This window comes from Copadichromis virginalis, linkage group LG1 (assembly GCF_057382275.1).
Source record: "Copadichromis virginalis isolate Kocher_CV1m ecotype Utaka linkage group LG1, C_Virginalis_male_GT1.1, whole genome shotgun sequence".
Lineage (NCBI taxonomy): Eukaryota > Metazoa > Chordata > Actinopteri > Cichliformes > Cichlidae > Copadichromis > Copadichromis virginalis.
Window position 1 is genome coordinate 39,154,021 of NC_140618.1, and position 27,988 is coordinate 39,182,008.

The 27,988-nt window shown below is 41.8% G+C and overlaps 1 protein-coding gene across 1 annotated transcript; it reads left to right on the top strand.

Annotated features, from left to right (window-relative positions):
- On the top strand, positions 1–27,987 carry LOC146719237 (USP6 N-terminal-like protein). Its single transcript, XM_085461952.1, has 14 exons — positions 1–406; positions 5,246–5,319; positions 13,002–13,087; positions 13,180–13,219; positions 13,304–13,384; positions 15,779–15,886; positions 16,424–16,533; positions 19,746–19,794; positions 22,355–22,475; positions 22,716–22,810; positions 22,904–22,969; positions 24,325–24,424; positions 25,013–25,165; positions 25,270–27,987. Exons 2-14 carry the CDS (start codon positions 5,254–5,256, stop codon positions 25,962–25,964), a joined length of 1,770 nt encoding a protein of 589 aa, XP_085318078.1. The 5' UTR covers positions 1–406; positions 5,246–5,253; the 3' UTR covers positions 25,965–27,987.
- Position 27,988: the final 1 nt, after the last annotated feature.

A 27,988-nucleotide genomic window follows, 5' to 3' on the forward strand; every position in this document is an offset into this window, starting at 1 on the left:
GCACTGCAGTGTTTTTCCAGCAGATGTCGGCAGCAGAAAGCCCAGTTACTGCTTCTATGCTGGTGTTTGCGTCTCCACCGGGACAGCTGTTGTCAGAGGTTCTGTTGCTTTAAGGCCGGATGGTTTACAGCTCACACACGGCTGACGATCGGCGCCTGCTCAGTGCGTCTTCTCCGCTGCCGCTGCTTGGATCGCGGACCTGGAGGGTTTCTGTCCCGTCCGTGTGCTCCTGTGTGCGCGTATGTGTGCGCTGTGTCTGATGGTAACCCATGGATTGACGGAGGGGGAGGCTATTGTTACCAGCCCGGTGGCTTGTTCTGCTGCAGCTGCACTTTCAGCAGAGAATGCCCAAAGCAAACGGAGCGGTAACTGCACGGATAGCGCAGGAATACACCAGAGGATCAAGGTAATTACAAGCGTATTTGTTTCTTTGTAGCCATGCCCCAGATTTGTTTCTTATTCTCTGTGGAGTAATAATAATGAATAAAAACGAGGTCTCGCGCGAGGCTGTAGAATGGTGTCAAATCACAGCATCGCGCGCGGCTCGTACTATCGGAGGCTGTGGGTTTGTTTACCAGCGCTAAATGACACTTTGAGCCGCTACAAAGGTCCTGATGTCGGCGAAACACGTCCACACCGTGGGCAGCATCCTTCAGCAGCCTGGCCCTGCGTGTGTCTGGGATGGAGACACTGAAGGCAGCGGCAGCAGCTCTCGGGCCTGCTGGGGGAGCTTCGAGAATACAGCGAAGTTATTCAACATTTTTCCTGACAGCTGAAAGCAGAAGCACTGCTCAGATATTCATTACGCTTTATTATACTGGCGTGTTTCTGCTACTCCTGTTTGTCCTGAAATGATAACCCGTAACATTGTACTCTCTGAGTCTCACATAGTTTTCGCAACATTTGTGGGTCTTATTAAGTCTTTATTGGCTTAATAACTGCCTCACTCACTGATACGCATTCTGCGCAGTAACTCACATGTGATACATATTAGTAAGCACAAACACAACACAGCGGTTAGGTCTTAAATTGAACCAATGTATGCCAGTTCTTGAATACTGAGTACATGAATATTTTTTCTAATCATTGTACATGTTTTAATTTTTCTGAAGCACAGAAAAAAAGAGATTCTGTTTGTGAGGTTTCGCTGGGAAGATGTAAAAGTTTTATTTATCCAGTTTGAAACCAATGAAAAAGATCAACAAAGTGCAACGATTCCATTGTACTTGATTAGCTAATAGATGAGGAGTCTGTAAATGTTTTACAGTCTTCAGAGAGAATCATCGAGAGTAGGCTCCAGACCACCAAGGGCTAAAAAAAAAAATCCCTAATTCACTGGGTGTTCTTTATCTTTAGTAATTCAAGTAACTGCACAGGAACCTGAGTCATTCAGTTACAAAACATTTAAGTATGTCCTGCTGTACTCACTTTGTGTTGGAATTCTCTCTCACACTCTCTCCTTCTCTTTAGAGCTCCAATGATGCTTACTCCTAAATTAAATGGCATTTGATCAAATTCCCAGGCTTGTGGTCCACCAGGAAGTTTTTAACCACAGGGCTCCCAGTCAACATAAAGTACCCGGGGACGGATGGATATTCAGTTTATGTAAAAGTCCAAACCTCAGATTTTGGCAGTGACCATTACAGTTCAAACTCTATGTGCTTAACACAGGAAACACAAACATTAGACCTGTGTAGGTTTGTATTGTTTTAAGGCAGGGAAAAAACCCAAAGTAAACTTTACAAAGAAATAAAATGCAAGTTAACACACACACACACACACACACTTCCAAAGAACAGGACCACACTTACCGAAATCAACGTCTGCACACTTTGATCTAGAAATAGTTAAAAGATCTGCAGTTTAGAATATTACAGAACATTTGTTACATTTTGGTTGGAACTTGTCCTGGTGACCTTATTGCTATCATTATCAAAAGTGAGATCGCTGTCCAAATGACACTAAGGTTTCTGACTTGAAACTTTGTCTCAAGTTTGCCTTCAGTTCTAAATGTCTCAGGTTTTGAGACATCCAGACATCAGCACAGATAATTAGTGAACAGAGGTTAGATCATCAGAAAAAAAAAATTAGTAGTAGTTTATAGCTAATAGTTTTCTGTATAATATGAAGTGAAAGTTGAATAAATATGATTGTAGGTTGAGAAAAAAATATATAAACTAGACAAGCGAATCTAGAGGAATCCAAGGAAGAAGCACGACACTCTAAACAGGAATAACAGCTCCGTGTTAAACCTGTGAGATTGAAGTCGTCATCAGTTACAAGCCTAATCCAATCAGAATATGTCATTTTTTTATATTGTTGTCTAAAGATTTGGAGGTCAGAATAAAAAAAAATTCAATTTGACAAAAAAGAGTTTAAACTCCTCCACATGATATTAAATGAACACACCACTTCTTTAATAATGAATATGACTTAATGTGTTAATATGTTTTGATTCAGTACGTATCCTGATAGAGTAATCTTAGCTAGTTTCATTTGTGAAACTGAGCTTATGACATTAAAATTAGCCGATGCAACCAAACACTTTATGCACCCGCAGTAACTTAAATGTGCAGAGGGCAAAATGTGACTCATTTCCCACTTTCAACAATCCTACCTCCGACCATGAACCACTTCAGCAAAAAACTTGGTTCAAGTCCAGCTCCCAAGTCTCCACTCGGAGGTTTATTAAATAAAGCTCAGCGTGTATTCCGAGAGTAAAACACAGCCTGCAAAGGCAGAGTACATGTTCATCAGTCAGGTAGTGTGAAAGGGTGCAGTCCCGTCTCTGTTCCCTCTCCTAGGTTGGGTCTCCACCCTTTGTGCTGGGTCTCCTGCCAGAGCTCGTCTGTGATTTAGTACGCTGACCACATGCAGCCGCTGCCATATGTTTCAGAGGACAGCTCATATTTAAAGCTTCAGTGCCCATTCCTTGGTAGCCTCTAGATGAAAGTCGTTAAACGTTTTTTGGTTACAAGCCACCATCTTAGAACAGACGGGAAAGATTTGTCTTCAGACAACAGCAACACAGCAGAAAGGTAGCATCCTGCTACCTACTGGGTAAAAACATACATTCAGTTCACTTTGCATAGTCAGACGCTCAGTTTGCTCTCTGTGTCATTTGTTTATAGAAACTCAACAGGACACAAGGAGGTCAAATGGACTCAAATATAAAGTAAAGTAAATTCTGTTGCTACAGTGTGACACTACAGTGTGGCATTTTGTCTAAATATCAGAGCTACACTCTTAAGGTGGATCCTTTTTGTGGACTTTTTAAACCAAGAAGGAGCCATCAGTGTTACGTGTCCGCACTTCTGCACGTCTGCTGTTTGGCTCCTCAAAGCTCTTTGTTTCTCTTTATTCAGGCTTTGACAAACACAGATTTTCACTGCATAATCCCGCTTTGGGGTTTTCCCTAATCCAGATGATTTGCGTTGTCCTGCAATGTGTCCGGATCATCACTCCAGGTCTGTCACTGGTGTAGAGCCAAACAGAGGATGCAGATTAAGCTGGATTAATACCTCTGCTGCTTTGTTTGATGATGAACATCAGTATATAGTCATGCTCCACCTCAGCGTGAGACCCCGAGAGAGTCAGGTGTGACTTTGCACAGTTTGGTCAGTGTGGGTGAAATTCTCTCTGATTCACGGTGCAAGATGGAGCTCCTCCCCGATCCACCAATGAAACCATTTAAAACAGAGGTGGCCTTCGCTTTTACCAATGAGAAAAACCACTGATCAATAAAGCAATTTTAGAAAGGCAGGCTCTCGCTTCAGCCACTAAGGACGGTTTTGATCTGACCAATGAGCTGTATTTACGGCCTTCTGACGAGTAAAGCGCGTTTTTTTTTAAAACCAACCAAGACAGCTTTGCAGATGCTGCAGAAAGTCCTTACCAGCTGCCCCACAACTTTACCAGTGTTGTTGGTCTCCTCACCACATTCAGGCGTTTTTCCACATAAAACATCGCTCTCGCTTCGGTACGACGGTCTCACGCTGAGGCGGAGCGTTTGTAAGTCTAACTTTTTTGGATTAAACAAACAAAATGTATCCATCGGGGCACGCAGCCTCCAACTCTCCCCATCTTTACAAAAGCACTGGCTTTACCAAAAACAACCTTTTTACTGTGGTTTAACAGTTTCACAGACGCACACACACACACACAGGTTTCTGCCAAGGGAACATTTTTTTGTCTAAAAAAGTAAACTTTTTGGCTTAAAATGACAACAGCACAAAAATATGAATATTCCACAGTTTTCGTTTCTGTCTCAAACCACCTCTTCATCATCCTCATCCATCGCCATATTTTCATGATCACATATTTTTGGGCATCGGATTATTGATTATTACTGAGTTATAAAATATCATAATTTTATGATAGTCATCAAAATGATAACTGCCATTAACTTTTATTACTTCCTAAATCATTCGACGGGGGGCCATAAATCACTGACCTGCAGATAAGCGTGACTTTGTTATGCTCAGTTTCATGAAACAGAGAGGGAACATTTTCTCGGTGGCTCCCGTTTATTGGATTTAAGTCAAATTATGAAATGTACTGTATTGTTTTCTTATTACTATTACTTATTAGTACTAGAGGCTGTATAAGTTAGAAGAGTATGTATTGCTCTTTAAACAGGCCTTGTCATGTCACAGTTTGGCACAGGGCCTTGGTGCGCCTGTATATGAGCACTTATACTTTTACACCTTCACACAGCTCTTCAATCCAGCTGACAGACAAATGCACAGTACACTCACCAGAACCTGTTTTCAGATCACTAAATTAATTACCACGTCTTTACCGAGCTTGTTCAGTCCTATAGACCAGCGTTCCCCAACCCCCAGGCCAGGGACCGGTACCAAACAACTCACGGACCGGTACCAGGCCACGAGACTTGAGAAATGTATGGTTTTCAGGGGTTTTATCTGTTTTTATGATTATTTTAGCATTTTTATCGTTAACTCTGTTTCCCTGGGTCTTTTCTTGTGTGTTATGAATAAATCTTCTTTTTTCTGGTACTGGTTTTATTTTATTGTATTCATCCGCGACTCCGTGGTGCAAAAAAGGTTGGGGACCGCTGCTTTAGCACGTTTCTGGTGCAGTTTTGCAGCTGATATTTTAAAGCCCCACTATGATATTGTTCTACTAAATCCAAGGCAACCATCTACTGATGTGTTTATTCTCTTTAAAAACTCTTTTTGTTTTCTCTAGTTTATGCAAATCTTGCTCTTCCTTTTTTCCGTAGATATTGACATGAAGAAAGACATCGAGAGTCTAATCGCAGAAGAACGAGCTGATATCATCTTGAAGTATGCTACGGTGAGTTTACATTGTCACTTGTGTTTTTGTTCGTGTCTTGGAAGAAGAGTTCTCACATGGTTCATTTTGGGCTTAACAAAAACACAAAAGGACAAAAATTCAAATGTCTTCTTGTGTTTGCTTTGTGTGCAGCACATTTCTGCATGTGTGGAGGACAACAAGCGTGTATGTGTGTGGGTGGATGTGAGTATGCTGGCAAAGTGCATTAATAACATGTTGTGTAATAATATGTTTATGCCTGCGGTGCGATGTCTCGGAGAACGAAGACCACAGATATTGATTGTGACTCCAGTGGAAACTAACATTAAAAGCAGCCATTAAAAACTAAACAGACATGATTCATTACATCCTTTCCTCTTGATTAGTCTTCAATGGACTGAGAAGAAAGCCATCCACTGTGCACATGTAGTACAGGTTTTAGAGTCCTGCTAATGATCCAGATACCTCGGCTTTGGGAATTTAATGATCCACCTATTCTTCAGTCTGAGCAAGAAACTGGAAATCATTCTTTTATCCAGGAAGCAAAATCAGGCTTCAGGTCTACAGTAAAAAGTCTTGACCATGGACTTTCATATGAACGACCGGTGTAGCCACCTAAATGTTATCTATCGAGTCGCTGACTAGGGCTGGGCCATATTATACCGTTCACGGTAGTACCGGTACAATGTTAAGAAAGATAAGAAAATGAAATATCGCGATAGAATATGGGTAAAATGCGCATGCGCAGTGGCTTTGTTTTCATACACACCTGGCAGAACACGTTTCATCATTTGAAACAGAAGCACTTGTTGGAGTACAACAAAGCTGTTAAAGCACGTGAAGAGGCGTCCGCTTCAACTAGCGTGGTGGTGAGACCAAAGAAGCTGACTCAACAAATAATCGGCGTAGCTTTAAATAGCTGCATGCCTTATGACACAAGTAGCAAACGTTGGGGGGAACTAACTAATGAACTAAACTAATATAAACAGCTGCTTGTTTAAGTGAAAATAAATCAATGTTTTAGGGTTTTTTGCACTAATAAAGTTGTGGAGTTGTAAAGTACTTCGTCTCGCGTCAATTATATCGTCAGTTATATTGTTATCGCAAGTTTTCAAATATATATCGTGACAAATATATTTTGCCATATTGCGCTGCCCTATCGCTGACTACAGTTTTGAGTTTAGCTTTTTGCATGTAGCCATCTTGGTTTTTTTCTGAGCGAAAAGTTAACATATTTGGAGCTAGCTAGTAGAGGTGGGAATCACCATACAACTCACGATACGATATTATCACAATACTTAACGCACGATACGATATTATTGCAATTTTTTAAAATATTTTGCGATATTCAAATTCTGTATATAAAGGTAAACTTTATCAATATTCATTTTATCTAATATCAAAGTCTCACTCTCCGTCTTTCTCTCATTTCAGTCAGTTTTATTGTTGACAAACTGAACGGTTTGTATTACAGTCTAGTCCAACTTAACTGAATGCAACCATCTGGTACAATTATAGCTATTCTGAACTATGCAATTTATGAAAACTATGCAGCCCCTTCAGCAACTGAAGAATTTGAAAGTAAATTAAAACAAAATATAATTTTATACTAAATAAAAAAGTTTTAAACTTAATTAAAATAAAACGTCTTAAATTAAAATAAGTCAACTGTCATGTTTATTGCTGCCAAAAAAAAAGTTAAACAAATTTGGACAGTGAAGGAATGTCAGGATTCTTGCTCAGAAAAAGGATCAACATGCTCTGAAGTCGGAGCATGTTCCAGTCCACGAAAAAATTGTTTGTAACAAAATATCGATTTCTGCTGTCCCTGTATCGATACATTATTAGCAAACAAAATATCACGATACTAAACAGTATCGATTTTTTCCCCCCACCCCTACTAGCTAGCTTGTTAATAATGTATTGAAATGTAAAACAGTCACTGCAGAGGTGCATGTTTGTGGCAATCCTCAGCACTCTGTCACCATGGTTCTTAAAAAAATCAAAAAAACACTACTTTCTCTCACCATTACTGGGAAATATAACTCCTCATGACCACATCATCATAGGTGGTAACCATAACCCTACCTTAGCCTAAAGCGTTGGAGCAAGGCAAAACTGACTTTTTTTTAAAAAACATATCAATGCTTTGATTTTCTCAGTTTGAATAATTGTTTTATTATGATTGCACAAGTGTTCGTGCTTTAAAAAAAGCTGTTGTAAGTAGGAAAGCTTCTCAAGCTGTAACATAGAAAAGGAGCTTTGGTCAGAGTGGTAAATGTGCTGATGCAGAGCTGAGCTGGGGCCGGGTGGGGTTGGTGATGCCACAGGTTAAATTTAGCTCAGCGGCTCGCAGTGAAAGGATGGCAATGGAGGGGTTTGAGCTTTTTAGCCATAGCAACATCTGTGACAAACTGTGCAGTAATTGAGTTGACACTGACCTGCAGGGACAGCATTTTCCACACAGTGTTTGCCACTCGACAACCCCAGGCGATACTCTAATTTAGCTATTGTGCTAATCTGAATTGCAGTAATTTGTTGCTTTTAAGAGATTTAGTGTTTCTCTGTCAAACCTGGCTGCAGCAGAATGTGGGAACGATTTCAAAATTCTTTTGATTTCATCAGGAGGCAGCTCTGAAGTTCGAAAACACAACTAATATTTGTCTATGTTCTTCATTATTCTATCCATGGTTTGAAAGCCTAACCTTTATTCTTCTAAACATATCTCTTGTCATTGTGGTTGAATAGCTCAGTCTTAAAGCTTTTCCCCAGAAGGCTTTTGGCTTGTCCATGTGGACAACTGCAAATTTCAGTTGAACCTGAAGTTATTAATTTCATAAGCATGGACTTTTTCTTTGGTCGACACTCTTTCTTAGTCCGTGGTAGCGTAAACAGCTGGAAGGTCAGTGGACTGTGGACAGCGACACTGGCCTTCCAGCAGTTTCCAGCTCTTGGTAGGCTTGATCTTGTTGGTTCCTGGTTTGTTCCTGAACATCCTAATCAATTTTGTCTTTACATACAATTCTTTGAACCGATGATCTGCACCTGTTTAGAAATGGCCCATTGAGTTTCTGGAATGGTCTTCCCAATGCCCCAAACTCAACCCTATTTTAAATTTGTGGGCTGTGCTTAAACGCCAGTTCTGTGCCAGGAAAACAACAATTTTTATATACCAATTCTGCCAACAAGGGTCATTAAATATCCAGCCAAAATAATGCAGAAGCTAGTTGATGACTACCAAAAACATATATTTGAGGGGCAGGTTTCTAAGGGGCATTAAACCAAATAATAATGTACAGATATATTTGAAAATGTGGGTTTACTTGGATTAGAGAAAAGTCAAAATAAGTTCAAACTTGTGGGCCTAATTCTTGTTTTATTTTTTAAAAGATTAAAGATGTACCCTGGACAGTCAAACTGGAAAAGAACAGTTCAAATAAATGACACTGTGTATGATCATCTTGAAAAAGAATATATGGATAACAAAATTATTCTTCTTTTGATGCCAAAAGAAGCCATTATTTTCAAAAGAAGCCAGAGCTCCAAAATGATGCTCTAAACATTATCAGTACGGTAAGTATAAAATTAAGAACATTAAAAATGAGAAATTAGTGAAACATTAGGAATAACACTGATTATCTCTTCTTCGTGGAATCTGTTAGTGGGTGCATTTAAGAAGTGAACATTTTGTCTTTAAAAGCAGGAAAAACTGGTGAATGTAAGGATTTGAGAGAGTTTGACTAAGGCTGAACTGTGCCGGCTCAATAACGAAGTCAGAGTATCTCCAATGCTGCCACTCCTGTGGCGTGTTCCTGGCCTGCAATGGTCAGCATCTATCAAAAGTAGTCCAAGGAAGGAAATGGGGTGAACCAGAGACAGGGACATGGGCAGCCAAGGCTCACTGATGTACACAGGGAACAAAAGCTGGCCCATATAGTCTGATCCAACATCTACTGATCAAGCACACACATCCATACATATGCAATAATACTAAGTGCAATAATCCTTTCTGTCATCGTTGTATTTTTACTCAGTTGTATATAGTATTTGTATTTGTATTCTATTTTTATCTTATTGTATATTTATTTTATTTTATTCTACTGTATATAGTATTTTATTTTATTCTATTCTGTACAGTTGTGTACTGTATTTATTCTTATTGTATTCTAATTTTTGCCTCATAACTTTTGCACTGTCCACTTCCTGCTGTGACAAAACAAATTTCCCACGTGTGGGACTAATAAAGGTTATCTTATCTTATCTTATCTTATCTTATCTTATCTTACTAAAGCATATATAGAATACACAGTGCATCGCAGTTTGTTGCGAATGGGGCTGAATAGATGCAGACCAGTCAGGCTGCCCATCCTGACTCCTGTCCACTGCCCAAAGTGCCAGCAATGGGCAAGCGAGCATCGGAACTGGACCCCAGCACAATGGAAGAAGATCGGCCTCATCTGATGAATCACTTGTACATCACATGGATGGCTGGGTGTGTGTTGTTTGTTGTGTTGGAGGAAGCAAGCAGTGTGATGCTTTGGGCGATGTTCAGCTGGGAAACCTTCATCATTGTGGATGTTACTTCAACTCGTACCGCCTAGCTAAGCTTTTTTGCAGACCATGTACACCCTTTCATGGAAACAATATTCAGCTGGATAATGCAACCTGTCAGAAAGCAAAAGTGTTCAGGAAGCTTTGAGGAGCACAGCGAGGTGTTGATTTGGACTCCAGATTTCCCTCAATCCATTCGAGCATCTCTGGGATGTGCTGGACAAACAAGTCCACGGGGGCCCCACCTCACAGCTTACAGGACTCTGTTGCTAACATCTTGGTGTCAGATACCACAGCACACCTACAGGGGTCTAGTGGAGTCAATGCCTCAATGGGACAGTGCTATTTTAGCAGCAAAAAGGGGACCAACACAATGTTAAGCAGGCGGTCATAGTGCTAATCGCTAGCTCTTACCACTTGACTTCTGTAAGTAAATGCTACCACTAAGTACGATCAGGGTAAGATCGGCTGTCTGTTTGTTGGCACCTGTAACTCACAGTAGCTGTGTCATTCAGAAAAGATGAAAGAAAACAAGGCAGAGTAGTCGGGTTGTGTCGAATGGTTTAAAGTGGCCTGACAGTCATTAGTGCTGTGAAATAAGGCAGCCGTAGACACTGGTGCTCTTGTGTTTTGATGCACTCCATCAAATCTTATTGTGTCTTACAAATGATGTGAGTCATTCATTTAGTGAATTCGATTCAGTTGTAGTGAATCAGCGTAGCAAAATTTAAATGAGTGCGATTCAAATAGAGCCATCTCTCTGGCTTTAATGTCTTTCTGTAACACACTGTGTGTCTCCAAACGCCCTCGGTGTAAAATTATTTTTAGTCCTCTCACTCTGATGACGCCGACATCACATGCAGGGCCTCTGAGGCTCAGAGAGCCGACTCAGCCATGGTGAAGCTTTACACTTTCTTTGGGTTCGCTGATTGGCTGCTTTCCAGTTAGGCAGCCAACCACAGTCGAGTGGAGTGAGAAGCCTCTCAGGCTGTCTGTCTGAGGATTAGTTCCCTCTGTGTTATGTCAACACTGGGATCAAATTGTTGCTCAAATGGATTTTCCATGATAAAAGCATTACTTCTAAACTTTGTGCAGGTTTAAGGAGATTCTAAATGCATGTCATGTACAGTTGTACTATGGAGAGAGACTGAGTGCTTACTTGATTAGGGGAGGAGGTTTGTGTGTGGAGCTTTCTGTCCATGTTCATACTGTGCTTTTATTCATTTAGTTAGTCACATGTGTACTTTTTGGCTTTTGACTGCGATGTAAAGCTTAAATATTTAAATAGATGTATTTTAAAAAATGTCCAACTGGCAACTAGTGATATCACGAAGTACCAATGCAAACTGTAAATGTAGAGGATTTACAGTATGGCAATGTGGCTTATGTGAACCCTAATGAACATGATCATGACATGCTTGGTCCTCAAGCATTGATTCCAAGGGGCAAAGCCCTACTCCAAAAGTAAGCTCTAAAAAAATACTGTACAGTCGTCCCTCGTTTATCGCGTTATTAAAAATAACCCACGATAGGTGAAATCCCCAAAATAGCCAACTTTATGTTTTACAATTATTATAGATGTTTTAAAGCTGTAAAACCCCTCACTACTCCCTTTATACACTTTTCTCAGACAGACATTTTCACACTTTTCTCTCTTGTTTAAACACAAAGTTCAAACCATCCATCCATCTTCTTCCGCTTTATCCGGGGCCGGGTCGCGGGGGCAGCAGCCTAAGCAGAGTAGCCCAGACCTCCCTCTCCCCAGCCACCTCCTCCAGCTTGTCTGGGACCAGCCGAGAGATATAATCTCTCCAGCATGTCCTGGGTCTGCCCCGGGGCCTCCTCATGGTGGGACATGCCCGGAACACCTCACCCAGGAGGCGCCCAGCAGGCGTCCTTGTCAGATGCCCGAACCACCTCAGGTGGCTCCTTTCGATGTGGAAGAGAAGTTCAAACCTTCATAGAAAAAAAAGCCCATTATTATAGAATGAAGCCAAAGATCAAACCCTGTTTTCAGGTCCAGAACATGGGAATAGAGCAGCTGCCAGAGAATTCAACATAATGAATCAATGGTACAGAAGTGGAGGAAGCGAGAAGAATGAGCATGTCTTTTTGTGCGATGGTTAGCAGCTTCCTCTGCCTGTTGGGTGCTACCGCAGAAGCCTTTGACGGTGCAAAACGTTTCGTCGACATTGTCGTGTTTGTTGGGGAGAAAACTTACAAACTTACAGTACAGCAGAGTCACACTGCTAGGATCAAAGATTTATGTAAATTTGACAAACTGAACACGTTCTGTACTGTACAGGAGACACGGCACAAGATTGATTACAATGGTCTACAGCCAATCAGGACGCAGAACACAATGTGTTGTTTAAAAAAAAAAAGGATGCAAAATTGCACCAAAAAAATCAGCGAAACAGCGAAAGGTGAACTGCGTTATAGCGAGGGAGCACTGTATATCAAAGATTTCTGGACTCAAACTATGATTTATTTTAAGGCAGAAGTGATGATTTGTGGATGAGAGGGTGCAATTCTAGTGATCAGTCAGTGTCACGTCAGTCTAACTGACTGTTTTTGGAGACAGCCTGAAGTGGCCCCAGGAGGAACTAGTTTCTGCTACTTCTACAGTACTTCAGCTTATCAACCCCAGACCTTACTGCTAGTTCTGTAATACCTGTAATAATAATAACTGTAGCATTAAAGAGGAAGAGGAGCATCACAATATGCCTGTCGTCGTCCCTAACTAACGACAAACACGATTGTGTGCAAAGGTTTGTGCATGGACCCAGATAGAAGACACATGGGGGCCTAATCTGGACTTCTTTTGGCACAGCACTCGCAAGTCCTGTATCCAGGCCAGGCACAGGCCAAAAGCAATGAGGCAGGCTTTACATGGGTTACATGTGTTATATGGGCCAGATGCAGGCCAGATGTAGAACTGACCCATGTAAGGAGCACCTATATCCATACTGTAGGACCTTGGGCTCATCAAGAGTCTTTAAACTCCATTTTGGGGCCTTTGTAGTTCCTCCTTTAGGGCAGGTGCGCTTCAGCACAATAAGATCCTTTTGTTTATGTAAGTAATTGTACACATGTGCGTATCTATTTGTCTAGACTGTAGTTTGTAAGTTTATACCTGTTACTGTTTCCAGGGCAGGCAGGGCGGGGTGGAGATCTACCCCTGGGAGGATGCTGATTACAGCATCTACAAAGTCATCGACCGTTTCGGCTTCATGCAGTAAGTCTGTCTTCAAAGTAAAGTCATGCCGGTTGGTACCACTCTGCCCTGTTTTGTTGCATCTCATCATTTGTTTCTCTTCATTCTTCCAGTGAAGATGAGCTGCCGGCACCAACTGCACATGAAGAGAAGGTAAAGAGGCAAATGCCACATTTCTTTCAGGACAAATGCATGCAGTAGGTTGTTTTTGTTCACCAGCTTCTTTTACTTTCATAGCTGAAGCAGCAGGAGATTGAGAGAGCAGAGAAATGGCTGAAGATGGTGAAGAAGTGGGATAAATACAAGAACAGTGACAGGGTGAGTAACAGTTCGCACACGGAGCACATGGAAAATTCAGAACAGATTTATAATGACTTCATTGCTGGAGACAATTGCTGACAAACATGTAAAACTGCAGCTGGTTTCTCTGATGTCAGCGAGTTTTGTAACACAGATTGAATCACAGCAAGTGTCGGTGTTGAGTCCAGAACATATTCAGCTCAAATGTACTCCCTCATTAAGAATTCTGAATCAAAGCTTCTCACCAGAATATAAATCACACTAGGAGAGGAAAAAACCTACAATCTTCTCTCCATCTCGATAATGATGTCCTCATACAAGCTTCTGGCAAGTGTCCCCATAAGTCTCACAAGCAGTCATTAGCAATAACAATTTTGCTGAAAAAATGATGAAATCAGATTTCTTATATGCTAATTTCATGTTTCCATTATACTTTTTAAAATGTATTAAAAAATCCCATTGTACAACGCAGAGGTTGGGTTCTGACACTCTGCAGTTCTGGGTTAGTTTCTTTGGTTTTGCACCGACACTCTTCCTCACTAAGACGATGTGCGTCCTTGTACGGGAAAGGTGGAAAATTAGCTTGACTGGTTCCGACCCTCTGGACAAACACCTACATTAGTGAGAGAGTTGCTGCTATGCTTATTGATCGTTGTTACTGTGGCTGGAAAATCAATAGACTCAACCAGAGCAGCTGAGTGTACATCCACCGTTAGCTTGGTCTCCACTAGTGTCAGTAAGTCATCCATCCGCTTCCAGTTATCCTTTTCAGGGCTGCAGGGGGTGCTGGAGCCTGTCCCAGCTGTCATAGGGAGAGAGGCGGGGCACACCCTGGACAGGTCGCCAGTCTGTCGCAGGGCTGACACAGACAGACCATTCACGCTCACATTCGCACCTGTGGGCAATTTGGATTAATCAATTAACCTATCCCCACTAACTGCATGTCTTTGGGGAGGAAGCCGGAGTACCCGGAGGGAACCCACGCAAACAGGGGAGAACATGCAAACTCCACACAGAAAGACCCCGGCCTGATGGTGGAATTGAACTCAGGACTTCTTGCTGTGAGGCAACAGTGCTAACCACCGTGCCACCGTGCTGCCTAAATTGTTCATAAATAATAAATCTCTGTGTTATTCTAAGGTCTTTACCATAAAATATAAAGCATCTTGCAGTAACTGTTTTGGTATTTGGTGCTATATAAATAAAACTGAACTGAGTTCAGTTCAGTTTGATCCATCATTGAGCATTTCTGTCATCTGTCTTTGTTAAAAACATGAAACATTATCGTGCTCGAAGCATGAATTTGAGCTCTTTGTTAGCCTAACGCTCTTTTTTAAAGTCGTCATTGAGCTCGTTCTAGTTGTAATTCTAGTTTCCTTTTCCAAATGACTGAATAAATAATACAATATGTACAGTTCCACCTGACTAAAGCTGCTGACAGTAGTCTCTGTTCTGCTCTGCAGCTGTGGTGAACTCTGTGTAGTGGCAGCAGATCTCTGACTGCTGTGGATTCTGGTTCAAAGAGCCACCAGTTTATAGCAGATCCCTAAAGCAGAACAAGCACTTCTGTCACCAGCTGAAGTCTACAAACTCAACAAAACTGTGCTATACACCAGCATAACACCAAGCTGACCAGTTTACTCAGAGGCAGCACATTAGTGTATAACGACCAGAGTTAGTTGGTTAGCAGTGACTGAACAAAGTCAGGGCTGGGAGGCTGCAGGAGTAAATATCATGTTGCTGTCTCGGAAAGATGGAAAAATAATAATAAATCATTAAAAAATATAGTTGTGCAGCCTGTCTAAGTAAAAAAAACAGAGTAATCAGAAAATTGTAAAAATCTGTAGCTAGAAGTGTAAAGTGCTTTATGAATGTGTGGCTAAAATGTGACTTGTAGTCTAAAGCACTTTGAGTGGTCAGTGAGCTGAGAAAAGCACAAGTACATCAAATACATACACAGCAATGAGAGCAAGCAAGGTGGATGAACTGTGCGTGGCAGGCAGGACTGGACCCGAACGCAGACTCACAGACACAGAGGAAAAAAGCAAAACAACAGACAGACTAAAACTCACGCTGAATACAATTAAGCATTAAGTCCAAAAGACAAAGCACTTGGCCCAAGACAAAGGATTTGGGGGGGTGTTTCCATGTTGATGAGTGGAGGTACTTGAGGTAGAAGTTGCAAAGCCAACCAAGTTAACAGAAACTGTACGACAGAGAGATACTTACAAACCTGCTTCGAGTGCTCACGGAAAATGTTTTCAAACTTTTGGCTTTACTGTGAACGGGGTCGTAGGCGATCGGTAGGTGGTTTAACTTTCTGATGATTCAGTCTTTGTAGCTTCTGTTCTCTAAACTTTGTGGCGTTTTATTCACTCAGTGTTTATGATTCCCTCTGTTCTCTGCTGCCAGATGGTAAAACGAGTATACAAAGGCATCCCCCTGCAGCTCAGAGGTCGGGCCTGGGCACTGATGCTGGACGTGGACAGGGCCAAGAAGGAGAACGAGGGCAAATATGAGGTATTTATTCACGTCTGAAATGAGTCTCTTTGCAAATCTGTTCAGAGCATAAAAATAAGTTGGACATATAAATACGTTTTTTAAAAAGCTGAGAGAAAAACATTGTTATAACTGTTATAAACTGTAGCTATGTTGTAAATGTTACAAGTCTAATGTAATAAAGTAAAAGTATAAAGTAGCATGTTTTAAAAAAAGTTAAAGCTATGAAATATCAAAGCTGACAGTCTTATCACCTGGCAGACTGATCTTAACTGACACATATTTGTAAAGGATAAGATGGTCCACCAACCTGTAATCACATTTTCAGCACATTCATAGATGCAATCACATTTTCTCTGATAGACGAGATGTTTCAGAAAACTGATGACACACATAAACAGTTAGCATAATCAATAATAGATTCATTCTGACTGAATTTACAATATATATTCCCTGATATGTAAAACTTGTTTTTGTAGCTCTACTGAATGACACATTTGTCTTTCAGCACAGGTACCTCCACATGTCCTTGTTGACTTTTGTCTGTTTTTCACTCAGAAAATGAAGGAGCAGGCCAGGCTGTGCTCATCTGAGATCAAACAGATTGACTTGGACATCAACAGGACATTTCGAAACCATATCATGTTCATGGATCGCTTTGGAGTCAAGTAAGTTTCACTGTTGAGTCGGATTTTGCAGCTGAAATGGATTTCAGACGGATAAACGGCTTGGACTTTCTGTTCTCAAAGAATATTTATAACCTCCAAGCTCAGTGGTGGGATCCAAAGTTACAGAGACATATTTTCAAAGTACTGAGCAAACAGTGTTGGGAAGGTTACTTTTAAAATGTATTCCATTACAGAATACAGAATACACGCCCCAAAATGTATTCTGTAACGTATTCCGTTACGTTACTCAATGACAGTAACGTATTCTGAATACTTTGGATTACTTAACATATTATCGTGCTTTTTACAACAACGTGAATGTACTATTGCTGTGTGATTTATTACCATTACTGAAGGTCCGCGGCTCCGAACTGTAGTAAAGGGACCTCTGACTAATACGGCGGGGTCCCTGTCGGCTCGTAGCCGAAAAATAGCTTTACTTTGTTGTGTGGGTCAACTTTTCTTGCGAGAGACAGAGAGAGGCGTTGAAAGGCTGCTCCAACGGAACTTATTGTTTTCGGAGGAAAACACGAACACGGTGTACAGTCGAGTCTTAATAGCTTACTTACAACTGGGCTCGTCAGGCACTCTTCTTGGCTGCAGTGGTTATTATTATATTTACATGCTTCCAGCTCCCGTTTTTCCTCGATGACAACTCGTACCTTTCCACTCCCTTTTTTCTCCCTCCTCTTGCTCACAGACACATAACGTGTATGGCAGTCCATTCTCCCTGCAACACGGACTACACTGCCCATGATGCAACATTCTTTAGAGCTATGCTTGTAGCATTCTGCCTGTTAGCTTAGCACAACAACAACAACAACAACAAAAAGGCGCTCTCTCACCCAGGAAACACACAGCCGCGTGAGAGATAGAGCGTCGCCCTGTAACCATGGCAACCGTAACGCTGCCGCCTGGAACAACAGAACGTAGCTGTCAAACAAACCCAAACAGTCCTGACCCGCGACAAAATGAAACAGGAAAGTACTGCAGTGTAATCCATTTATTTCAACAAAGTAACTGTATTCTGAATACCACCTTTTTAAACGGTAACTGTAACGGAATATAGTTACTCATATTTTGTATTTTAAATACGTAACGGCGGTACATGTATTCCGTTACTCCCCAACACTGTGAGCAAATGATGTAACTTGCACATTAAAGAGGAATACAGTGTGAAAGCATACAGTTATCATATGCTTTCAGCAAAGTGTTAAGATTGTTAGGTCGCAGTGCTAATTATTAGGGCTGGGTATCGTCACTGATTTCTAGAATCGATTCAATTCCGATTCACAAGGTCCCGAATCGATTCGATCCACGATTCGATTTAATTCGATTCGATTTGAATCTGGGAAATTTTGACAGTCAGAAATATTATAATTCAGATCAGTACATTTACATATTTTTGTATCAATAAAAAGGAAGCTGACACACGCAAGACTTTATCACAGGTGTGAGCGTCACAGCAGATGCTTTTGTGTCAAAGTAGCTGAAGATAAAACACAGAAAAACATGAAGGTGATTTTCCTGGCCTGGGATTTTATAAAAATATTCTGCAGTACATCAAAAACGAAAGAAAACCATTAATCAACACATGAACATCACCTCTGACGTTACAGCGGTTTTATTAGAGACACGGTTAAGCGTTTTACATTTTGCTTAATTTAAAAAAATTTAAATTTGTTCAATATTGAACGGCAGAAATTAGGTTTACTTTTCGGAAGTAAGTAAAAGGGAAAAAAAAACGTCGGCCGACAGCGCTGTAAACAACGGTAGACTTGTGCGTAACAAGCAAGCGAATAATGAAGAAAAGAGAGAGAGAGAGAGAGAGAGAGCTGTGCATGAAGTGTGATTTTTATCCTGAAAAGTCAGCAAAAGTCAGAGGGAATTCATGATGATGTTTATGTGAAGCGTAGTTTGGATCTTCTTTTGCTGCTGGTTCGGTCAATATTGTTTGGAGAGAGATGAAACTAACAGCTTTAGAATCGGCTCATAAAGGGCGTAAACAAAAAGCGCGGACCCGCGGATCAGAATCGGCGAGCTGTCGGCTTTCAGCCCCGACCATCAGCTGAGAAAGGCGACATCTCACTGATTCTGATCCGCGGGTCGTGCTGTGTGTTTAAGTCTATGTGCAGAAGCCGTGTTCCTGCTCTCATTTACTGTCTTAACTGTTTGGTGGTTGTTGAAATTTTGTGATCTTTCACCTGAGATTCTGGCATTTCGGGCAAAATAAATTAATATTAAAAAATCGATTCAGGATTTTAATGAATCGATTTTACGTTATCCAAGCCAGAATCGATTTTAATCGATAAATCGATTATAAAAACCCACCCCTACTAATTATAGGACAACATTTAGCAAACAACTGTATGAATTGTATGAATGGGTGTGATTGGGTGAATAAGGTAAGTTGTATGAAGCACTCTATAAGAGTCAGCCCATTTACCATTTACACTAGTGCGACATGAAACATAATAAACTAATAAACTTTAGACCAATATCTAAGCTGCCCTTTTTATCTGGATTCAGAGTAGGCTGAAATGAGTAGCGCTGAGCACTGAAATCCCTGCATCCAGGTTCCCGTCAGAGGGAAAACCTGAGACAAGACTAATTAAGGTTGTTGTAGAAGGACATTGATGCACATGGCTTGGATGTCCACATACTTTGGGTCATGTAGTGTGTGTTACATATCATTTTCCAGGTTGTAACTGTTACCATATTCAAACAGATTAAAAAAGTGCGAGAGGAAAAAAATCTGTGTCTGCAGCAGAGAGACCTCAGGGTGAACTTGGACTGAGTGTGAGAGAGAGGTGGGCAGGCTGAGCTCTGGATGGCGTGGGTTTATGTGTAACCTGATCCTGTAACAGAGTGATGTCAGTGTAATGGTCCTGTTCAGAAGCAGCAGTGGAAAGTGTGGAGCTGGAGAACATTTCAGTATCTAACAGATGTTCAGGATACAAAAAGGATTTTTAAAGAGCAGAGACTGTAGTCTCTCTGTGTTACTGTTATTTTTTCCTTTCCTCTCACTTCTGGTTTGTAATTGTGTGTCCAGCACACTGTTTGCTGTGGGGTTTGCTTACAGCTTCACATACAGTGTCAGGATTCATGACACTCATTTTTTTCATTTCCTCTCCTTCTCACTCCCTTCCTTGTTTCCTTTTGTTGCTTCTTCTCCTTTCCTATCCTTTCCTTCCTGTTTCTTTGATTTACAGGCAGCAGGCTCTCTTTCATGTCCTCTCTGCATATTCAGTCTACAACACAGTAAGTAGCTGATTTCTCTAAATTACATGAAACATTAAAACACCAGCAACTCAAGTGAACTGATAAAAATCTGCAGTCACGTCTAAATTTTCTTTTCGTGGGCAGAGACTTCATTTTCCACTGTGGTTTCTTGTCCCCCCCCCACCACACACACACACACCCCACACACAGTACTGCATGCTTTTGACATGATATGCATTGAGTGCTTTAAGTGGACAGCAGCTGATACAGCACTGATGGTTGTCTTACTGAGCTGCTTTTATTATTTGCAGAAACAGGGTTTTTACTAGACGTGCCACTGAAACATGTGGATTGCAAAAATTGCTGAAACTGCAGCACTCATACAGGGAGTGCAGAATTATTAGGCAAATGAGTATTTTGTCCACATCATCCTCTTCATGCATGTTATCTAACTCGAAGCTGTATAGGCTCGAAAGCCTACTACCAATTAAGCATATTAGGTGATGTGCATCTCTGTAATGAGAAGGGGTGTGGTCTAATGAAATCAACACCCTATATCAGGTGTGCATAATTATTAGGCAACGTCCTTTCCTTTGGCAAAATGGGTCAAAAGAAGGACTTGACAGGCTCAGAAAAGTCAAAAATAGTGAGATATCTTGCAGAGGGATGCAGCAGTCTCAAAATTGCAAAGCTTCTGAAGCGTGTGGAAAAACCAAGGCGCAAAATAACTGCCCATGAACTGAGAAAAGTCAAGCGTGCAGCTGCCAAGATGCCACTTGCCACCAGTTTGGCCATATTTCAGAGCTGCAACATCACTGGAGTGCCCAAAAGCACAAGGTGTGCAATACTCAGGGACATGGCCAAGGTAAGAAAGGCTGAAAGACGACCACCACTGAACAAGACACACAAGCTGAAACGTCAAGACTGGGCCAAGAAATATCTCAAGACTGGTTTTTCTAAGGTTTTATGGACTGATGAAATGAGAGTGAGTCTTGATGGGCCAGATGGATGGGCCCGTGGCTGGATTGGTAAAGGGCAGAGAGCTCCAGTCCAACTCAGACGCCAGCAAGGTGGAGTACTGGTTTGGGCTGGTATCATCAAAGATGAGCTTGTGGGGCCTTTTCGGGTTGAGGATGGAGTCAAGCTCAACTCCCAGTCCTACTGCCAGTTTCTGGAAGACACCTTCTTCAAGCAGTGGTACAGGAAGAAGTCTGCATCCTTCAAGAAAAACATGATTTTCATGCAGGACAATGCTCCATCACACGCGTCCAAGTACTCCACAGCGTGGCTGCAAGAAAGGGTATAAAAGAAGAAAAACTAATGACATGGCCTCCTTGTTCACCTAATCTGAACCCCATTGAGAACCTGTGGTCCATCATCAAATGTGAGATTTACAAGGAGGGACAACAGTACACCTCTCTGAACAGTGTCTGGGAGGCTGTGGTTGCTGCTGCACGCAATGTTGATGGTGAACAGATCAAAACACTGACAGAATCCATGGATGGCAGGCTTTTGAGTGTCCTTGCAAAGAAAGGTGGCTATATTGGTCGCTGATTTGTTTTTGTTTTGTTTTTGAATGTCAGAAATGTATATTTGTGAATGTGGAGATGTTATATTGGTTTCACTGGTAAAAATAAATAATTGAAATGGGTATATATTTGTTTTTGGTTAAGTTGCCTAATAATTGTGCACAGTAATAGTCACCTGCACACACAGATATCCCCCTAAAATAGCTAAAACTAAAAACAAACTGAAAACTACTTCCACAAACATTCAGCTTTGATATTAATGAGTTTTTTGGGTTCATTGAGAACATGGTTGTTGTTCAATAATAACATTATTCCTCAAAAATACAACTTGCCTAATAATTCTGCACTTCCTATAGAATAGTGTTGCAATGTACTATGTCAAATACAGTTGCCCACACCAAACAAACATATTTGCAATATACTATTAAGACAATATCACCATTGCTTCTTCTGTACATATGAATAAAATCATGTAGCATTGTGTCTGTAGTGTGCTTGCTGCAGCTGGGGTCCTTCTCTCATGTTCTCCTAGTGCCTGTGTGGGTCCTCGTCCACAGCCAGAGACATGCATCTTAAAGTTTTAGGAGTGCATACAAGTTTGCATGGCTGTCTGTCTTTCATTGTTGATCCTGCGATGGCCTTTGCCCAGGGTGCACCCTGCCTCTCACCTTGCACTTGCTAAGATAGACTCCACTCCCCTCAGTGACCAAAGCTCCGTGCTTTTGTTTTTTGCTTTGCATGATTAACATTTCAAAATAGGAATGACTAAGTAATTGAAAATTTGCCCATGTTTAATATATTCTGGGGTTTTTAATTCGTTTTGATCATGGCCCATCTGCTTTATTCCTACTGACTATTAAGGCACTATAGAATATACAAATACAACAATAACACTACTGCTGATAATAATAAAACTAATATCCGTGGTGGAGAATGGTCCCACAGGATGATGACAAAAAGTTAATAATTGTTTGATAGTCTTGTGTTAACTTGTGTTAAGCTAGTGTCAGTTACAGTTACCACAACAGCGGAAAGCCCATTATTGGGGTCTTTTTGCACGTTTCCTGCAGGAGGTGAGCTACTGCCAGGGCATGAGTCAGATTGCCGCCCTGCTGCTCATGTACATGAATGAGGAAGACGCTTTCTGGGCCCTGTCACAGCTGCTCACCAACCAGAAACACGCCATGCATGGTGAGACATCCCAGAGGATTCATTCATTCGTCTGAACATTAACAGCAAACGTGTTCTCTGCAAGATACGATGAAGCTAAACACTGAAATCATTTTCCTGCAGCTGCACCAACCGTGCAGATGACAGTCTTTGGCTCTGCGGGTGGTGGAACTGATTACAAACTGTACTGCTTGTCAGATTTGGTTTGGACTGACATGAAATTAGATTAAAAAGTTCTCACTTCCCTTCTGCCCTGTTAAGGCTTTTTTGTTCCAGGCTTTCCAAAACTTCAGAGATTCCAGGCACATCATGATCAGATTATTTCCAAGCTCGTTCCCAAACTGAAGAAACATCTGGTGAGATCAGTTTTTTCTGTTTTTGAAAAACTTGGAGTAACGCTCTAGCAAGCAGGATACGTGCTAGTTCTGACTCGTGTTCTCTATTTCAAGGACAAAGAGCAGATGTCTGCAGGCATTTACAGCACCAAATGGTTCCTGCAGTGTTTCATTGACAGGGTGAGTCATTATCTTGGGGTAAACGAGTAAGATCATCTTTTTCTGCCTGTTAAACGTTGAATAAAAGGTCATCTGATTATTTTCTCACTGTGTGAAGAGGTTGCTTTCCCCTCTTCTTGTTTTATGTCATATCATTTCCATGTATCTTCTCTATTTTGCTTGGGAAGTTTTAAAGCAGTTCAATTCAATTTTGCTATAGTGCCAGTTCACAACAACAGTCAACACACAGTGCTTAATATTATAAGGTGGAACCCTGCATCAGAGCCTGAAACATACTAAACTAAAGCGAATAACGATCTTGCACCTGCAACAGTGGAGAAAAAGAACTCCCTCCCAACAGGAAGCTATCACCAACAGACTCTGGCAGCGCCTGCTGTGATTGGTTGGGGTGTGAGGGGAAGGAAATGAAAGAATACAGAGAAGAAAAAGTGTTCAGCAGCCTGAGCGTGTGGCAGCATAACGAGTCACCTGATCCAGCCGTCACTACAAGCTTTATCAGAGAGGAACGTTTTAATCCTGACCTTCAAAGAAAAGATGCTTCATGTCTCCTAAACTGAGAGCTGGTTCTGGAGGAACCTGGTATCTCAGTGCTCTGAATGATAATTATTATTCATTAAATAGCCAGATTACACATTCAATTCAATTCAGTTCAATTTTATTTATATAGCGCCAAATCACAACAAAAGTCGCCTCAAGGCGCTTCATAGATACAGAGAAAAACCCAACAATCATATGACCCCCTATGAGCAAGCACTTTGGCGACAGTGGGAAGGAAAAACTCTCTTTTAACAGGAAGAAACCTCCGACAGAACCAGGCTCAGGGAGGGGCGGGGCCATCTGCTGCGACCGGTTGGGGTGAGAGAAGGAATGCTGCTCATATGCTGCTCGTTACAATGTGAATTTATGAATATAGCCAACTGCATGTTTAATAAAACTGGAAAGTTAAGCCTGTGTAAATATAGCAGTTAGCATTAGCAGATGCTAATCTCTGTAACATAAAAACACTGAATCGCCTTTCACACAGTTATACTGTACATGATTTCAGCAGAGCTCGGGTGCATCGCATTAGAGGAGAGCATTAAGACCTGTCAGCCTAAACTGTTATTAGCCTTCTACTTGCATGCCCACAATCCTGTGGTAGTGGTCTGGCAGCGTTTGGCTGTTGTCAGCACTTCTCCATCCCGCTGAGTTGCCGGGCTCAGACGGGCCTCGGGGCCTCTGAGGTCTGAGAAGGAACCAAACAAACTTCCTGACTCCAGCCAGCAGGAGAACAGCACATACATGAACCCACTGGCACAAACAAATCCAGCTAAGCTGCAGTGATTCTCTAACTTTTTGTGTTTGTGATCCGGCAGACACCGTTCACCCTAACGCTCCGCCTGTGGGACATTTTCATCCTGGAGGGAGAGCGGCTCCTCACCGCCATGTCTTACACTATCCTCAAGATACACAAGAGTAAGGAGATGATGGATGGGTCGCCACGAAACAATAAATCACTCTCTGCTCAGTTTCCTCACTGAGCCTTCTACACAACAACCACATTGTGTTAACTTTAGCCTCTTATTAACCTCCTGAAATCGAGTGATTTTGAAGTTTTCCAGTTTTTGTTTGCTTTCCTAAAGTCTGCAAAAGTGAAACTTCGCAAGGCCACACTTTGCAATTTAAGTACTACTTACTGGTGTCTGGTCTCGAGACATCTTTATGATTTTTGCATAAATGTCTGTATACTTGTGTGATTCAGGGTTTCTGTGTTCGTGTGGATATCTACAAGTGTATAGATGTTTACAGTCGTTTAAATCTCATTTGTAGCAAACAAGTTATTATTGCAGAAAATAGAAGATGTTATATAAATATAAAGATGTTTATAATTAATGTGCTCATTACAAAATCATATGTGGGATTACACAACTCAGTTTACACAAACATTTTTTATTGTCAGTTTTTTAAAACAGGGGTTAAATGTCATCTGAATACAGCTCCAGTACAAGACAGATGAGACGTGACTGCACGTTTCTGTGAGTTTAACATCTGGTTTGTGAACAGAGCGCCTCTTGAAGATGTCTCTGGAGGAGCTGAGAGAGTTCCTGCAGGAGCGCATCGCTCAGACTTTTTTCTACAGCGACGACATGATCGTTGAGCAGCTTCAGGCCTCCATGGCTGAGCTGCGAAAGATGAAGCTGGATCTCCCGTCTCCAGGTACGCGGCTGTCCTTTTAGGAGTCTCCAGTACTCCAGTACATTATTCGGTGTCAATAATGTGCACTTAAAGAAAATAAACAGTTCTTAATGGCTCGTTTTTAGGGAAGCCTGAGGAGCTGCCCCGTAAGCCGCTGGGCCAAGAGCTACCCGTGCTGCTGAGTCCAGTGCGGCCCTCTGAAGGGAAGCCAACGTCAGCTAGCGGGTTCCCCAAAGCCGGCCTGTGCCTCCGCATCATCTCCCACCAGCCAGACTCCATATCCCCAGACCAGAGTCCCTCCAAGGACCTTGTGAATCTTGAAGGTGTGGACAAAGAGGAGACTCCGTTGCCTTCCCCAGATCCCATCATCATCCACAGCCAAGCCCCACTCACCCCTGACAGCTCCCCACTAGCAGGGCCTCCGCCTTACCAACCCCCATGGAGTCAAACTGTGGTTGCAGCAGATCAGCCGTCACCACGGTCCAACCCGGAGAGGGTTAGAATAGAAGCTGACACAGATGTCCCGGTAGGACCTCCCTCACCTTCAGAAATAACCAGCGCCCCACACTCGGCCTCTACTAACGACCTCACTGCAGACGCGCATTCGGCCGTCACCGGTCAGTTCTGCTGCAAAGTCCCGCGGACTCTTTCAGCGCCCGTGTCTCAGGTAGCCTCGCCGGCTTTGGGCATGGCCCAGTCTGAGAGTCTGCCTGCAGCAGAGAGGCTTCAGCTGCCGGAGCAGGCCTCAGCACTGAGCAGGGACGTGAACCTGGACTCGAGTGCAGAATCAGAGGACACATCGGCTGCCGATGTTTCATGAGAAGAGCAGAAAAGTGTAGATCGCTAATTTATTTATGACGCTTTTACATGTAAAAAGGTTAAGTCTGTGATTAATGTTCTGGTGTGATTTATTAGTCAGATTTACAGTGTTAAGCAACAGTTGCTTCAAAATGTGCTTTCAGTTTCGGGACCAGTATTTATAAAAGTTTTGTATTTGCCAATTTTCAAACTGACTTTCTAAAGACTTTTGGCTACAAGAAGCTGTTTCCTCCTTCGGACTTTTCAGCCCTTTTTCATGTTAGGTAACATTTTAACTGGTAGATTTTTGCCCTTTATGTGGCTGAAAGTTCCAGATGTAGGTTACAAAGACAATATGTCGACATAGTGAAAGGCAGATGGGTTTGTTTGGTCCTGAAGCAGTGAACAGGACGATGTATGTGCTGTTCTGTTAGATCCAGTTGTGGGAGAAGGACATGCTAGCTAGCTGTCATTCTGGCTTTTAAATGTCTTAATTAGAAGATGTCTGTCTTAATACAACCCTCACATGCTTTGCTGAATAAGCAAATGTCCCAAGCCATTTATAAGCCTTAAATGGCTTGGGCCTGTAACTGATAAGAAATATATCAGCATATTCTGAGAGGATCAGCTGAGAACTTTTGTCAGATTTAATTGATTTTCAGTTCAGTTCTTTTCTCCAGTTGAGCAGAAGCTTCAGTAGTTTGGGGGGTTTTTTTGTGGGCACCGATCTTTCCACTTTAACCGAACATTAAAAAACACCTGAGTACCTGCTAAAATCGCTGATCTGTGGAAAACACGTCACTTCATCGTTCAACTTTGGGCACAAAGCATTTTTGCCCAGAATGGACTGATTCTTATAGAGCGCTTTTCTATTCTCAAAGCGCTCTATGCAACATGCCTCATTCACCCAATCACACCCATTCTCACAAGCACTTTATCTATACTCAGTGCTTTCTAAGTACACTCATACTCCGATGGATGCATCGGAGAGCAAGTTGGGGTTAGTATCTTGCCCAAGGATACTTGACATGCAGACTGGAGGAGCCAGGGATCGAACCACCAACCTTCCAATCAGTAGGTGAGCTGCTCTACCTCCTGAGCAACAGCCACCCCAATCATACTGACTGACTAAAACTGCCGTCGCCTGCTTTAATCAAGACATCATATTCTAGGTCTGGATTGGCGGGAAAGTGATTTCCAAGGACTCCAAGTCTGAAGCATCATCCTTTACAACAGACGAAACACGTTTGTAGTTTTTTAACTTTTTGTGTGTTCAGTCTAGGCCTTTGTAAAGTGTTTGCTAGGAGAGTTACAGGTTTATTTTTTGTAATAACGTCTCGATGCCTTATTTGGATTGGCTTCAGTTCTGCATTGGACCCCGTTGAACCTAACCTGACTCTACATCAGGAAACAGAAGCAGCTTCCTGGCGCTGTACTGATTGTGCAGATCTCTGACGTGGTGAGCAGGCTCACTGTTGCGATGATACGTACTGAAACCTGTTGAGCTCATTTCAAAGAAGTGCTTTTTTCTAGCTCTGTAATTTATTGTCTGTATCATCTCAGAAAAGGCATCTTGTGTGTTTCCTCCTTAAACGGTGAAAATACGCAAAATACGAATGTGTATGTATCAGATGATTTGAACATGTGTTTAATATTGTACAGTGCTGTAGAACCAGTAGGTAGACACAGCTGGGACTAGTTTGTTCATCTGAAGGAAGAAAAACTTCAGTTCTGTTCTTAGAAATAATGAAACGCTGACATCTTGTGGTTAGTTTAGATTAAGAGTTTCTCTCCAGTTATAGACGAGCCAGGAAGGAGAGAAGTGTTCTAGAAAGGTCTTCATTTTTTCCAAATAAATCTAGTCATATTTTACAATGTAATGCCATTGTTTTGAATGATGTAAATATGTTTTATGGTATTTGACTATATTTACATCCTGAAAATCCTCCAGGGTTGGAGAAATGATGTGCCAAAGTCCAGTAGCTACAGTCCAACCAATTAGCTGATTGAAGCCTTGGAGGTGAAACAATAAACTTTAATTTTGAT

Excerpts from the sequence above, each read along its gene's own strand:
- LOC146719237 (XM_085461952.1), top strand. The coding sequence starts at position 5,254 with ATGAAGAAAGACATCGAGAGTCTAATCGCAGAAGAACGAGCTGATATC. Across the intron at positions 13,220-13,303 it reads CAACTGCACATGAAGAGAAG|CTGAAGCAGCAGGAGATTGA; the intron begins GTAAAGAGGCAA and ends TTACTTTCATAG. Across the intron at positions 16,534-19,745 it reads ATGGATCGCTTTGGAGTCAA|GCAGCAGGCTCTCTTTCATG; the intron begins GTAAGTTTCACT and ends TTTGATTTACAG.